General features: G+C 38.8%; 1 protein-coding gene across 7 annotated transcripts in view; it reads left to right on the forward strand.

The window, feature by feature from the left end:
- Nucleotides 1–13,524, forward strand: part of RAPGEF6 (Rap guanine nucleotide exchange factor 6) — a 132,908-nt gene that overhangs the window by 102,743 nt on the left and 16,641 nt on the right. For 5 of the 7 annotated variants that reach the window (XM_037396732.1, XM_037396734.1, XM_037396728.1 and 2 more), the window contains 7 exons: nt 756–967; nt 1,853–1,976; nt 4,350–4,373; nt 7,021–7,241; nt 9,689–9,880; nt 11,323–11,457; nt 12,798–12,911. In XM_037396732.1, the coding sequence (XP_037252629.1) occupies nt 756–967; nt 1,853–1,976; nt 4,350–4,373; nt 7,021–7,241; nt 9,689–9,880; nt 11,323–11,457; nt 12,798–12,911 (1,022 nt within the window). The remainder of the gene's footprint in view (nt 1–755; nt 968–1,852; nt 1,977–4,349; nt 4,374–7,020; nt 7,242–9,688; nt 9,881–11,322; nt 11,458–12,797; nt 12,912–13,524) is intronic. The other 2 variants (XM_037396730.1, XM_037396731.1) reach the window with 1 other exon arrangement.

The raw sequence follows: 13,524 nt of genomic DNA on the forward strand, positions 1-13,524 counted from the left end.
ATAAAAATACAGAATGAGTTTCTGAAGCCTTCAAAATGAGAAGAATCTTCTCAGAATAACAAATTCAGTAATTGTGGGATTGTGGATCTATTAATGAATGCTGGAGAATATTGCTTTCCACTTCTGTACCTATGAGGACTTTGCTCAAGTAATTTTGCCACGAATTCAAAGTTGGTGACAGATTATGATAGGGAGGATGGATATATTTATTTTTTTTTATTGCATCCAACTAATCATGGATATATTTTTACTTATGAGAATGAGAGTATATAACAAGTTTTAAAATAGTGGCTCCTAATTCTCAGTCTGGTGGTGCTCATTTACAAATGCTCCAAACGTGCTCCTCTAAAGTCTTGCCACTTTTGCTTGGGATAAGCTGTGCACCGTTCTCACTTGCTACTGTAGCCATGTATTCACCTCATTAATTTTTCACCCTTTTTGTCCTTATTGTGGTATACGTTTTTACAGGAGAGAAGTGGTTCTTAAATTAAATCGGTGTCAGTATGATGTTACAGCGAGATTGTTTTGGCAGGCTAACTTGAAATTTGTACTTTGTGACTAGGAAGCAGTCATGCTCTTTACAGTTCTTTTTCGTTTACTGTGATGGACATGCAGCCTGGCATTCCCCCAGCTTTACAGTTAAACTTGTGAAAGCTATTTTTAATCCTTAAAACAGAACTCCAGCCCTTTACTTCTTCCTTATGAAAGGTAGTGATTGTACTAACAGCTAATAATGAAATGTATCTGCCTTGCAGTGGGTTAAATCTTGCACCAGTAGCACGTCTCAGAGGCACCTGGGAAAAGTTACCGAGCAAGTATGAAAAGCACCTCAGAGACCTTCAAGATCTTTTTGATCCATCTCGAAACATGGCAAAATACCGCAACATCCTTAGCAGCCAGAGCATGCAGCCTCCAATTATTCCACTTTTTCCTGTTGTCAAGAAGGACATCACATTTCTGCATGAAGGTAATGTCAAATGTAGAGAAATAATAAACTAAGTCCTGAAGATGCTCTAGCCCTCTCTTCAGTGCTCCGTGATTCAACAAATGTCTACAAGAAGTTGCCACAAGTAGGATGCTTTTGATGTGTCCGTTGTAGGAGTAAAATAAAATTGAACTCTGAATGCATAATGGAAGAGATTGATCCTAGACAAAAATTAGAATATTAAAAATATGAATTTAATTTTTATAAGCAGTGCTTAATCTTCATCAGCTGTCCTAAGGTTTAGTGTGGAAGAGCAGGTGAGTGTGCTTAACTGGTAGTTACACTGCTTCACATAATATTTCTCTTGCAAAAACTTGCAGTGATGTTTCTAGGTTTTCGTTCCATGTTGCGGCTTTCAGACAGCTATGATGATACAACACCTCCTACTCTTGCTTTCAGCATTTTCAAGGGTTTTTGTTTAACCATTTCCATTTTGTTCTTTTCACACAAAGTTCTGTTCACAATTGGTTAAAGTGCTTCCAAATATGCCCAGTTCTTGGTGGTGATATTTCAGAACAGTTTGAGCTAATTTCAGAATGTGAACACTGTTTGTCAGTTCTGTATTTATATTATTTTAACATCTATGCCAATGAATTTGAGCTTAGTTCACTTACTCCTTTTTCCTCCTACTAATACTTGTGACTTTAGAAATAGATTAACAAGAGTAATGTTAGGTAGTCTGAGTGGGCCTAATTGTTACTTGTATTTTGCCAGACTTTCTGTTTTCTTGCTATTTTGATTAAAGCAGTGTTGTTGATGGAGGGGCTGGGAGGGAGGAAGGGTGATGTGGGGGACTGGGAACACATCACCATTACAAACTATTTCTTACTCTCTTTTCATATATGTGTGTGTGTTTCAATTATGCAGGAAATGATTCTAAAGTGGATGGCCTGGTAAATTTTGAGAAACTCAGAATGATTGCCAAAGAAATTCGCCAAGTTGTCAGAATGACCTCAGCAAACATGGATCCGGCTGTAATGTTCAGACAAAGGTGTGCAATTTAGAAAGACAGTAGGATTGGAGGTGTCTCAGCATGGGTAGGGGTCTGGGTTTGTGTGTGCGTCAGTGTGTTAATATTTCGTTGTGTAACTTACCATTAACATTTACCATCCGAACCACAATCTTTATCAAATTATGGCACTGCAATTGATGCTTCCAAAACCTGCTTTTAATGGCTACTAAATGAACTTGTCTTCAAAAAGCAAAGAAGAGTAGGTTCTAATTTGAATGATTCATATTTTTGCTAAATAAAATGTTAGTGTCAGTAGTTTTGGGAGAGGTATAATATTAGTGGGGTATAATATTATCTATATATGAGAGAGAGATATAAAAAGCACCTAAATCACCCATGTATAAATCTGAAATGTTGCTTCAAAACAAAACCCCGCTGATAACATATTAAAACCAACAAAATATTTTTTATTACTTGTTCTAAGCACAGCTTGCTCCACCTACATAATGTCTGATATGCTCAGGCTGTAAGCAAGTGGAAGATGTTTTCTTGTTTTACTTTTTCTTTGTTTGTTTTTCTTTTTTTTTTTTTCCTGACGCATAATATCATCAGGCTCTGTATTGTCAAACTGCAGAATAAAAGCACTATGACTTCTAAATCTGGTGCTGATTAGCTCCAGATAATATTTAGTGGAACTAAATAACTTCCTGCATCTGTTTGCTTGCCCCTGGCTGAACTAAAAGCATCAGCAGCTCCGTTGTTCCCGTGCAGGGTCCTGATGCTGAGCAGGGCCGTGTTGTCCTTCCCTCGCGCTGTTAGCTTGCCTCTGCACTGAACCGGCCAGGCAGAGCCGCTCAGGGGGCAGTTCAGGTGGGGAGCTGGCGACAAGATGATGTCCTGTGCCCAGTCATTACACAGTTTCTACTTTAAAAACCGACAAATACTCCAGTGGGTTGTCTGTTCCGTGGGTGTCCCCAGCAGCATCTGGCCAGCGGTGGAGAGCTTCGAACACCGTGGAGGGAGCGCAGAGCACGGAGGAAGCTTAGTGAACAGTTGTGGCTGAAGCGTACTTTGTACAAGCCCCAACTAAATTCCACTCGATAGCTCACCTGTGCAGTTGTAATTGTCTTTGGTTTATCATTTCAGTTACATCTGCACAGGGGAAGGAGGCAGCGGATGTAAGGGTACGGAGCAGATGTAAGGGCATAGAAATTTGGTTCCCCATGGTCTTCCAGTGGTCAGGATTCACAGCCAGTCGTGAATCCTGTCTGTTTTCAGTGCTGACTATCAGGAAACATAACTATTTTGTTTAAAATTGGTCCAGCTGAGGTTTGAGACAAAATAAACATTAACGAGGGATCTGTTATAAGATGGACTGGTTTCAAAGTGGAGATTCACCTTCCTACTATTGGATTTGAATTAGCAAAATTTTTTTAGCATAAGGTTATAAAGCTACTTACTGATAAGCTACAGTTACTTTTCAGAAAGTTTGGCATTCACAGGTGAAATTTGTATAAATAAATTTCCCTGATACCCCATGCACTTTCTAAGACCTAATGAAGTCTAATCATTAAATGAATTTAATAGTAAATTGTTACCTTTAGTATGTATGTTTGTTTTTTTTTTTCAGAATTAGGAAACACATTTTAATGACCATAATTTAAATTATGCACACTGACATTAAATGCTTAGGCATCTAATATTAGAGGTAGTGCCAAAGATTAAAAGAAAATAATTCCATGTTTTCACATCATTTATATTCATTTTCGTTGCCTTTGGTGTTTGATCTATCAGTTTGTGTTATGAAGCACCAATAAATGCTTTTGAAGATTAAAAACGAACAAGAAAAGATGCTTGTTAGTGGTAACATGAGACTTGCTAGCAAGTTCATTACCAATTAATATAGAGCATCTAGTTTTTCAATGTGTATTTGGCAACTAGCTTGTTTTCCAGCAAGCAATCAAGGGAAACAACATCATAAACTTGAATACTGATGATGATTTCTCATGTGCTTACTGCAGTCCTAATGCAAAGAATAAATTAATTTAATCAACTTACTCATATTGCAGAAAGTGTGAACAGTTTTTGTGCACTCCATCAAAACTGAATTTTACTTACAGCAAATACTTAACAAGACAACTCGGTGCAAGTTTGGTTTTTAAATTTGTAGGTTAAACTTAAAAATAAAAAACTGATAGATGTTCTTCCATATTGAAGTATATGAGCAAGTCCTGCCCTTGCATTCCATTAAAACATTGTGTTATTGTTTGAGAAGAATTTTGCTGTATAGAAATTTTTTCTTTTCTGTTCTTTCCTGTCTACATCTTTCTTCCTGACTCTCAACTGTTTTATTTTTTTCCTGTGCTTTTCTGTTCAAATACATGCTTCAATGTATATGGCTCTTGCTTACAGGAAGAAGAGGTGGAGAAGTTTGGGGTAAGTGTAGAGATGAATGCAACTAAGATGAATAAAGATTATGCAACTCTTAACATACTGCATCCTCCTCGTTAGTGCATGCATCTGAAATACAGCATGCATTTTATTAACCCTGCAATACATATTTTTTGGAAAACAGGAATAAGAGGTTACTGTCAACGTTATACTGCAGCTGTAAGATTTCTGCGTTGCTTTTGTGTACTGGATAAGTTGTTTGAGTTTTGGCTTTATGCATTAAAAAACCCCACCTGCTACGCAGTTATATTGGAAGGCAGACTATTTTGGGAAATAAATAACTTGCTTTTCAACATGTAACAGGAAAGTTTAAGCCATTCTGCATTTAAACTGTAAGGACACTTATATTACGGTACATGAATTGTGATAATTTCCCCTCGTGAAGATTGCATTCAAGCTTCAAAGTGTTTATTTTTAGTATATATATAAAATGTATCTCCTTTCATACACCATAATCCTCATTGATTTCACTGGGAGTCTTGATTTTGCAGGGACTGAATAATGAAATGACTAGAAATGAGAGTGCTAAGGTTGGTTAGTGAAAATCCTGACTGACACATGGCAGTGATTTAAAGATGATGATGTAGCCATATTTTATATGATCTTTATGTGTATTTTTGCCCATAATCTATTATCTGTGTGCCTTTGCACTTGGAAACTCTACTTCTGATGCTGTGGGTGCCCAATTTGAAGCCAGCTGTATGTGAGCGTGTCAGCAGTGTGTGGAGGGCAGAGGCAGGAACGCCCGCGGTGCCCTGCCCTCGCTGCAATCGCTTTGCAAGTGGCAGGGGAAGCCTGGTGTAGCCGTGCAATTTGTCTGCAAAGTGTGTCCAGGCTCTTTTGTGCAGAGAACGGATTTACCCCTGCCAACAGTCATGGGAACAGTGCCAGGGCTTGTGCTAGGCAAACTGGGGAGAGCAGGTTTGGATACTGGTCCCTGATGCATGATGAGCAGCGTGTGGGTGGCCTTGGTGCAGGAGAGCTCGGCTGGCAGTGTTAGGTGGTCAGTTATCAGCTGCTCCCAGTACAGCTGCTGGGGAGAAATACCTCATGCCCAGCTGGAGCCAGTGTAACTTCTAACCCTTGGGATTACTGTGAGCACAAGTGAATAAGGAGAAATCATTTTTAGAGGAAATGGAATTAAGTTGCCTTAAAAAGTCAAGTCCAGGCTTAAAAGAAAACCAGTGTGTACGTCAGCAGTAAAATATCTATATCATTAAAAATAAACATAGTGTAGTTTCCTGTTTCATAACACATGAGATATTAGCTTTGTTCTTATCCGTAGGAGATGGGAGTGCCCCTTGGTTTGAATAAGTGTGAACAGTCCATCACGCCTTTTGCTGCTTTTTGCCTGTAATAGCATTACTTTTTTTACTTAAGCTATACATTTCTGCCAGTTTTTAAGCTTATGTTTTCTCTTAGATTGACTCATTTAACATCTTTGAAAATATTGCAGTCAGCTGTTTTCTATCACTTCTTATTTTTTAAGCTTAGTGTGCTTGATTCTTTAGACTTCCTCTAACAACATGTTCCCTTCTGACTTTTTTGGCCGTTATGGCTCTTCTCTGCTGGAGATTTATTCTGCCACTTGTGATTCTGTAAACACAGCCAAGATCTTGCTAAATGTCTTCACAAATAATTTAGCCTTTTAAAGTTATTCCTCTGTTTAAAAAAACCCACAACCAACCAACTTGAAACAACTTTCTGTTAGAATTTACAGGTAACATACACTATGATCTCCGTTTATTAAAAAATACATTAGGACTGTTTTGGCCATTGGGCCTTTGACAGTGGGAGTGGGTGATGTGTTTGTTTGAACTATACCACTATCAGTTGTTGGTTCACTGATTCGGTGTGAATAAGAGTGGCTATCAGGGAGGGTAACTGATGTACGTTGACAATTTGGGGATTATTTATTTTTGCTTCAGTTGCTGATAGAATTGGCAGCTCAAAATTAGGAGTTGTTGAAGGAGCATTGTCTTTCATAGATGCAAGTCTGTACAAGGTCTGGGCATATGTATATCATAACTGCCTTCCTGACCTTTGTTGGGATACATTAATGAGCTGCTCTTCTGTGAATGTTTTTAATTGGAGAAAGAAGTTGAGTGCATAATAAAATGTACTTTGCATGTTTTACATAATATTTCTGCTTATTTTAACATTGTCAGAAGCTCAGTTTTCTAAGAGAATCACAATACTCAGTCACTTCTATACTATGCTAATAGCAAGAAGTTTCTGTTGTAGGCCTGATGCGTACAGTGGGTACCAAATTCCTTAAACCAACAAAGTTACCAAGTTTGTCCACTCTTACAATCTACAGTAGAAATGGTGTGGGCCAGAAAGAGAGCGGTTCATTAACAGAGTGAAACGGGTACTGTACGCAGCGTTGCGCCTCATTCTTCCTAGTTCCACACTTCAACATGCAATCCTCTTCTAGATTCAAGTTGCTGCTATCAATTTACCAGAAGACAAGTGTTGTTTTAATGCTGTTCATCTTTTTAACTCATTTGCATCAGCATGCACTAGCCCTAACTGAAGATTATTGGTATTAATCTGCTTTGGCGTCTGCTACTGTAGCTCTTCATTGCTGTTGAGACCTAAAAATTTACTGCATCGCTCTCTTCTTTTATAGGTCTCTTAGCCAGGGCAGCACAAACTCAAATATGCTGGATGTGCAAGGAGGCGCTCATAAAAAACGTGCCCGACGCAGCTCCCTTCTGAACGCCAAGAAGCTGTACGAGGATGCCCAGATGGCGAGGAAGGTTAAGCAGTACTTGTCCAACCTGAATGTAGAGACAGACGAGGAAAAGATCCAAATATTGTCACTTCAGTGTGAGCCTGCATATAGCACTCGTAAGTACAGTGTTCTAGAACGCTGGCATGATCTATGAAATCTATAAAAATCTTGTTCCTTCCTTAGAAATAACCCATTTATGATCTTTCTCTTCTACCTTCAAGAAGACATACTCTAGGAAGTGCCTGTTTGTCAGTTCACGTACTTACAATTTCAGCAAGCCAGTATTTATCTTTGAATCTTGGTTGAACTCTGAGAACTTCAGTGATGTTTTCTAGTTTGACCTTTAGTTCTTAAACTGTGTGTCTTTTCATCAGTCTGGAAGGAAATTCAATAGTACATTAGCTCTATTCTTGCCCTGCTGTCCTTGTACAGAATTAGGAAGGATAAAAGTAACGTTTACCGTATGAACAGCAAGAAAATGAAAAGAGGCAAAATCAATATAGAAGCTGCAATGGATTACAGCTTAGAATAAATGAAGATTGTTGAAGGAGAAGTTAGGTCAATACTGACTGATGGGATTGACATGGCTTGACAGCCAAGAATTGAAGGCTGCAGCAAGACAGTTTCCATAATTTGAACTCCTGTGCAACTGTCTAACTAAACAAATTATCTAACCTCCTATCTTACACAGGTCAGTAAATTGTTATTTAAAAATGAGGAATGGTTATTGTGTTTGGTTTTGATCCTTTCTAAGGATCAAAACTTCCAGTTTCTTGAAAGGTAGGTTTGTTTCAAAATAGAAGAGTAGTAACCTTGCTAATCGAAACTGTTCATGCTTGTCTGTTGTCCAAATGTAGCAGTTTAAAACTTGGTTTTGTTTTCAAATACTGTTTTGTCTCTGATGCGGTAATTTAAAAGCATGACTAGGGAATGGCATCTTGAAGATAAAATTTTAAGTCCTTTCCATTATGCAGTATTAAGAATACAAATCCTTGTTACTTCCTAAGGTACCTTCCTATGCATTTTTTTTTTTTTTTTTTTAGCATTTCCTTTTACATAGCACTGATGTAGGAATCCTGGAAACAGCCATCCTTGACTGCCTTTATAAAAATGTTAAAAGTCTGTGTATTCACACTGGCCTTGTGCCTGAGGGCTCCAGAAATCAAAGGCAGCTCTGAATAAAAAGATGCAGGGCATCATGCATTGTTAGGGGAGAGGTGTTCTGTGTGTGCTTGTTCAGCCAGGTATGGAATAGCACAGAATGTTTTGACTTGGAGGTGATGCTGTTGTGGGATTTATGTTTTGCTCCTCCACCAAAACAATAAATTAAAGCCTGTCAGGATGAACTATTGATAGATGATGTATGTGCAAACGTAACAGGTGGCTGTACTATGCTCAGGAGACAAACATAAATGTTACCAGGTTGTTTTTCAGTTGTTTTAAAAAAATAATTTAAAATCTTGTTTGCACAGTCCTAGCCATAGATATTTGGAAGTAAAAATAGGGAATATATACTAACTTTTACTCCATGTAGTTAAGCAGATCAAGTCCTCTTAAACTTCAGAAAAGAAAAATGGAGGTTAAGTGGATATATACATAAATATATAGTAGAGTGGCATGTTATTAAAGTACCTATTTTGAAAAAACAGGGAAAAAAACACCAAAAAAACCCCAAAACCACAGGTAACTGGTCTGGTTGAGATTATACTCATAGTTTGCAGAGCTAGCAGAAAGGGTGGGGGAACGATGTGGAGCAGGAGGGAATTGCCAGCCCCCTCATGGTTTTTGCGCGGGTGGAGGGGGAGCACCGGACTGCTGCTGGAGGAGTTCTTCCACACGTTGAGTCTTTACCCACATTTAAAATTTGACCAAGTAGCTTTGAATGACAGAGCCTGGTACCTGTTTTTGCAGATCAGTTTTGTGCAGATTGGTGTGGCTTTTTTCACATAGCCAGAAGAGTAGGAGGTACAGCTCCCCAGTCTCTTACCTCAGTAGTAAAATTCTCCTGGCCTTGCTTGCAGGAGGAGTGAGCAGCAGTAGTGCTCTAACCCAGACTTTTCCAAGAGAATTTAAGGAGAAGTCAGATGGCCTTAACTTCAGACTTTATTAATTGCTGTGTGGTAAATGTAGAAACTGAATCGGTGCCCTGTGTTGTAAATCAATTCTGCCACCTAGTGAAAGGTTTCATGCCACTTGCAAAACGACCATTCCTGCTCCCTTTGGTGGCATTATGTCATTTTGAAGAAAATGCTGTTATGCTTTTGCACCTTACGTACAAACAGCTAAAATGCAGACTTCTGGTAGAAATAAATCACATTTTTTGTCTTTTTTTATAAAGTACCTCTATGGCACTTTAAAGGGTTTAGTTTTTTTTTTAATGCCATTTCATGCAACAGCCTCTTCAGTGTAATGGAAGGTGTGTGTTTTGGAATAGAAATGGTTTCAAGTAGGTTTCATCTCCTTCATACCATGGTGGTTTTGTCTGGATGGTTGTACTCAGAATGACTGTAATAATCCTGCAATTCAAAGTGCAAGTTAGTTATATGTAATTTTTCTGTAACAGTGACAAAGAATTTAAGTGAAAGAAGGGGAGCAAAATCCTCAGAAATGTCTCCAGTACCCATGAGATCAATTGGCCAAACCACTAAAGCCCATCAGCATCAACAAAACAGGATGAGTCAAGTTCTTCAGGTTCCAACTGTGAATTTATACCCCAGCAGGAAAAAGGGACTGACAAAGGATCATGTCACATTCAGTGAGTATCTTCACGTCACTTGCCTGGAGAGTTTTATAGATGAAGCAAGCAAAAGGGAGGAGCTGCTTGTAGTTGGGTGGATAATTTGAGATGCCACTGTGCTTCATTTACTTCATTCACTTGAAAACAGCTGAAGCATATTGCTGTGTTTTAAGAGAGTGTGCTGTTTTCTTAGCCATTCGCACAATTTTAAAATTTCTTAAAACCGCTAATGGTAAGGTGCTGTTTCCACATATGCTCTTGCTTTTTCACTTTTTTTTTTTCTCCTTGAACTGATGAACATGTTCTAACTAAAGTGATCTTGATCTCTCTCAAACTGTGTTAAGTCTTTTACTATGTATTTCTGCATTCTAGAGGGATCTTGCACAGAGAACAACATTGCTTGTTTCTTTTAATGACAAAATGAAGTATAGTAAATTTAGCTGAAATCACAAATCACAGACATCTAATAATTTAGCCTCTGGGAACACCATTATAACAACATTATTGTCAAATGGAGCAACATGGTTTTAATTGCTCCTAGTGACAATCAGTTTTTTCTGTCTCTAAAATTGCTAGTTGCAAAGCAGCATTATGTATTAAAATGCTTTTGACCTGTTTGAACAGCTGTTGTATCACTTGAAAGCTCCGATTGTGGGTTATTGAATAAAGTTAGTTGCAGTTAGTAAATGATACGAAATGATTCTATGATGCATCAAGCATCAATATCCTTTAAAGCAGCTTTAGCAAACAATATATTGCAGCATATAAATTAAAGTGTTCAGTTATTTCAAGTCTCCTCTTAAAAGCCTGTGCAACTTGATATGTTCCAGAAGCTTTGCTGAGAGGTGTTTCTTCGTTCCCGTGTGTTAAGTGTTCAGTGTTCGTCTAAAAAGCTATTGACAGCTTCACTCCTCAGCACTGTCCTTCTGCAAGGTGGTCTGGTAGTGCAGGAAATCCTGAAATACTGGTTGGCAAAGTAAAGTGGCTCACTGGTTTTGCTCAACTTGCCAAGCTGTGTATAGCACCCATGAGCGCTGATTTGAGAACTTGTGATTGTGAAGATCTTGACCTGACTTGTTGGCTATGATGCAAATTGCAAATTGTTTTTAACACTGTCCCAACAGTGTTATGGGCAAGGGTTTCCTCCAAGTTTTGTGTGTTACAATTTTTAGTCCTCTACCAAACCCACATTTAGTGTATCTGTTAAAATGGTTGTGGTTATGTCCGGGGCGTTGGAACACACTTCAGATGAGCAGCCAGCAGCAGCAGTAGCCACTGTTGATCTGATCTAAATTTGAAATGGAGACTGCCTCCACACGCAGGATTAATCCGAGTGCCTGCTCCTCTCTTTGCTGAATACTCCAGTGATTGGTGAACACTGTGCTTATTTGTAGTTCAAACAGATATCACTAACTTGAAAGAATAACAACATGCAGTAAATAATTCCATGGTTTTAATAGGTACAGGCTCTCCGCAGAAGTCCTTAAGCTTGTCTGAGGAAGTAAGTAGTAAGAAACAAACAGACGACACCATGTCCATGGCATCATCTTTGCACTCCAGCCCACCCGCTTCTCCTCAGGGCTCTCCACGCAAAGGTACGTGTGTGCGTGAGCATCGGCCTGGGCTGTACTAAAACCAGGGCAGGCAGTGGCAGGAATATTTGTTGGTAATGACATGTCAGAGAAATAGTAGTCTAGAATAGTCATGTCAAGAATAGAATCATGTCTGTCTATGAGTAGACATAGTTTTTCAGTGTATTTATATGTTTTGGCTTTGAGTCACCTACTATTAAAAAAGGGTAAGAGTTGTTTTCTTAAAAAATGAAGTGCTTCTGACAGAATTCCTGGTAGATCTTAAGAGTTGATGCCTGTTGGCATATTGGTTCCGATTTAGATGGCTACTTATACAAATGGGATTTGCAAACTTGAAGACAATAGTGTTGCATGGAAGCTGCAGCTTATGTTTTTGCCTAAGGTAGCTGGGATATCAGGTGATTAGATGGAGCTGGAGATAAAATGGTGTCATAGTTCTCCAGAACAGATGGTTTTGATAGCCGCAGAAGTAGCGCATCCATCTAAATCCTTGAGTTGCCATTCATATTTTTTGTTCTTGTGCACAGGGCTTTGTATACGTCCCTGTCTATCATGATGCTCTGAGAACCCCTTTATTTTTGATGTCTTCATCTTAAAAGACCCGCATCACTTCATCATTAGTCAACCAACCTTGGATGGGAATCCATTTGAAATCTCTTAACACCACTTTGTAGTCAGCCAGTGTGGTCAGTGTGGAATGGTGTAAGGCATTTCTCCCTCCCTTCTGTGCTGCTTCTGACTCACTGACAGCCCCAAGCCACTGGATTAGCATGGCATGGCATGGTGACTTACTGCATCTTCTCACCCTTCTCAGTGGGAGATCATGCTGGTCCGTCCACTTCTGCCTTCACAAGATACTGTTGCCTTTAGGAGAATGCCACTTATTTTACTTAAACACAGCATATGTATAAGAAGCTTAATTACTTGGGTTGCCAAACCTAGCTCCACTGAGATTTTTGAGCATCGCTTAAAAATGTTATTTTTGTTAACTTTCGTCTAGTTCTTTGAAAATAATATTTTGTTTATTTGGGATTATTTCATTAATTCAACTTGCTTTCAGCATATTTTTAGCACTGATCTAATTTGATTGAGGTGATCCGTACCCTGTTGTATGTGTAGTGCTAACAGCTCATTGAACTAAAATTAGGTGCTTCACAGACAGCTGAAAGATGTAATTTTAGGCACAAACACCTTCCACTTAATCTTAGATTTCATTTTCTTTTGAGCTGTACCCAAGTGATATGCAAATAAGATTGAAGAAAAAAGGCTTTAAAAGCACATTTATTTTTGCTGTTATTTATCACGTCACTTATCAAGATCTGCCTGTGTGTACTTTATCGTAGTTGGTAACATCCAGAGGTCAGATAACTGCAGTCAGATGAATCTCTCGGGCTCTTCCTCATCACTTGCCAGTGAAACCAGCAACAAGAACAGTGGACAACGCAGCTACGGAATAGGTGGGGCTTATTTACAAAAGAAAATTCGGATGATTGTCCAAGCAAGAGGCAGTTCTGACATAAGTGGAAAGGGAGAAAGAGAGGATGAGAGTGAAAAGGCAGAAGCTGAGCGTGAGCACAGGAAAATAAAGGGACCCCTGTTTAGAAGACTTAGGGAAAGAAGCTTCTCCAGGGAAAGAACAGCTTTTGCTGCCAAAAGGGAAGCAGAACATGCTGAAGTCTCAGAAGGGAGTGAAAACCAAACGGAGAAAGACAGCGATGCTCTGAGTACAGCAAGTATCTATAGCAACAGCAATGTGTGGACATCTTACTGCCTATGCATGAAGTCTAGAAAAAGAAGGAAGACTATATGATGTATTCTTAGGAGAAAGACAATGACGCCCACTTTGTGTCAGATACACAGATTTTATCTAAGTCATTTTAGCATTATTCATGTACATGTTTAAGCTGTTGAATGTGCTTCCCTTTCAGATATTTGTGTCAGTTATTTATAGCTAATCACCCTTACAGTGCAGTGAAGACAATAATGTGAATTTTAGAAAATCAAGGAGCAGGCACAGTGGCAGTTCTGTTATTTAGTGTTTCACAAATGCCAACGACACAGTAAGTTCTG

This window comes from Falco rusticolus, chromosome 8, assembly GCF_015220075.1.
Source record: "Falco rusticolus isolate bFalRus1 chromosome 8, bFalRus1.pri, whole genome shotgun sequence".
Taxonomy (NCBI): Eukaryota; Metazoa; Chordata; class Aves; order Falconiformes; family Falconidae; genus Falco; species Falco rusticolus.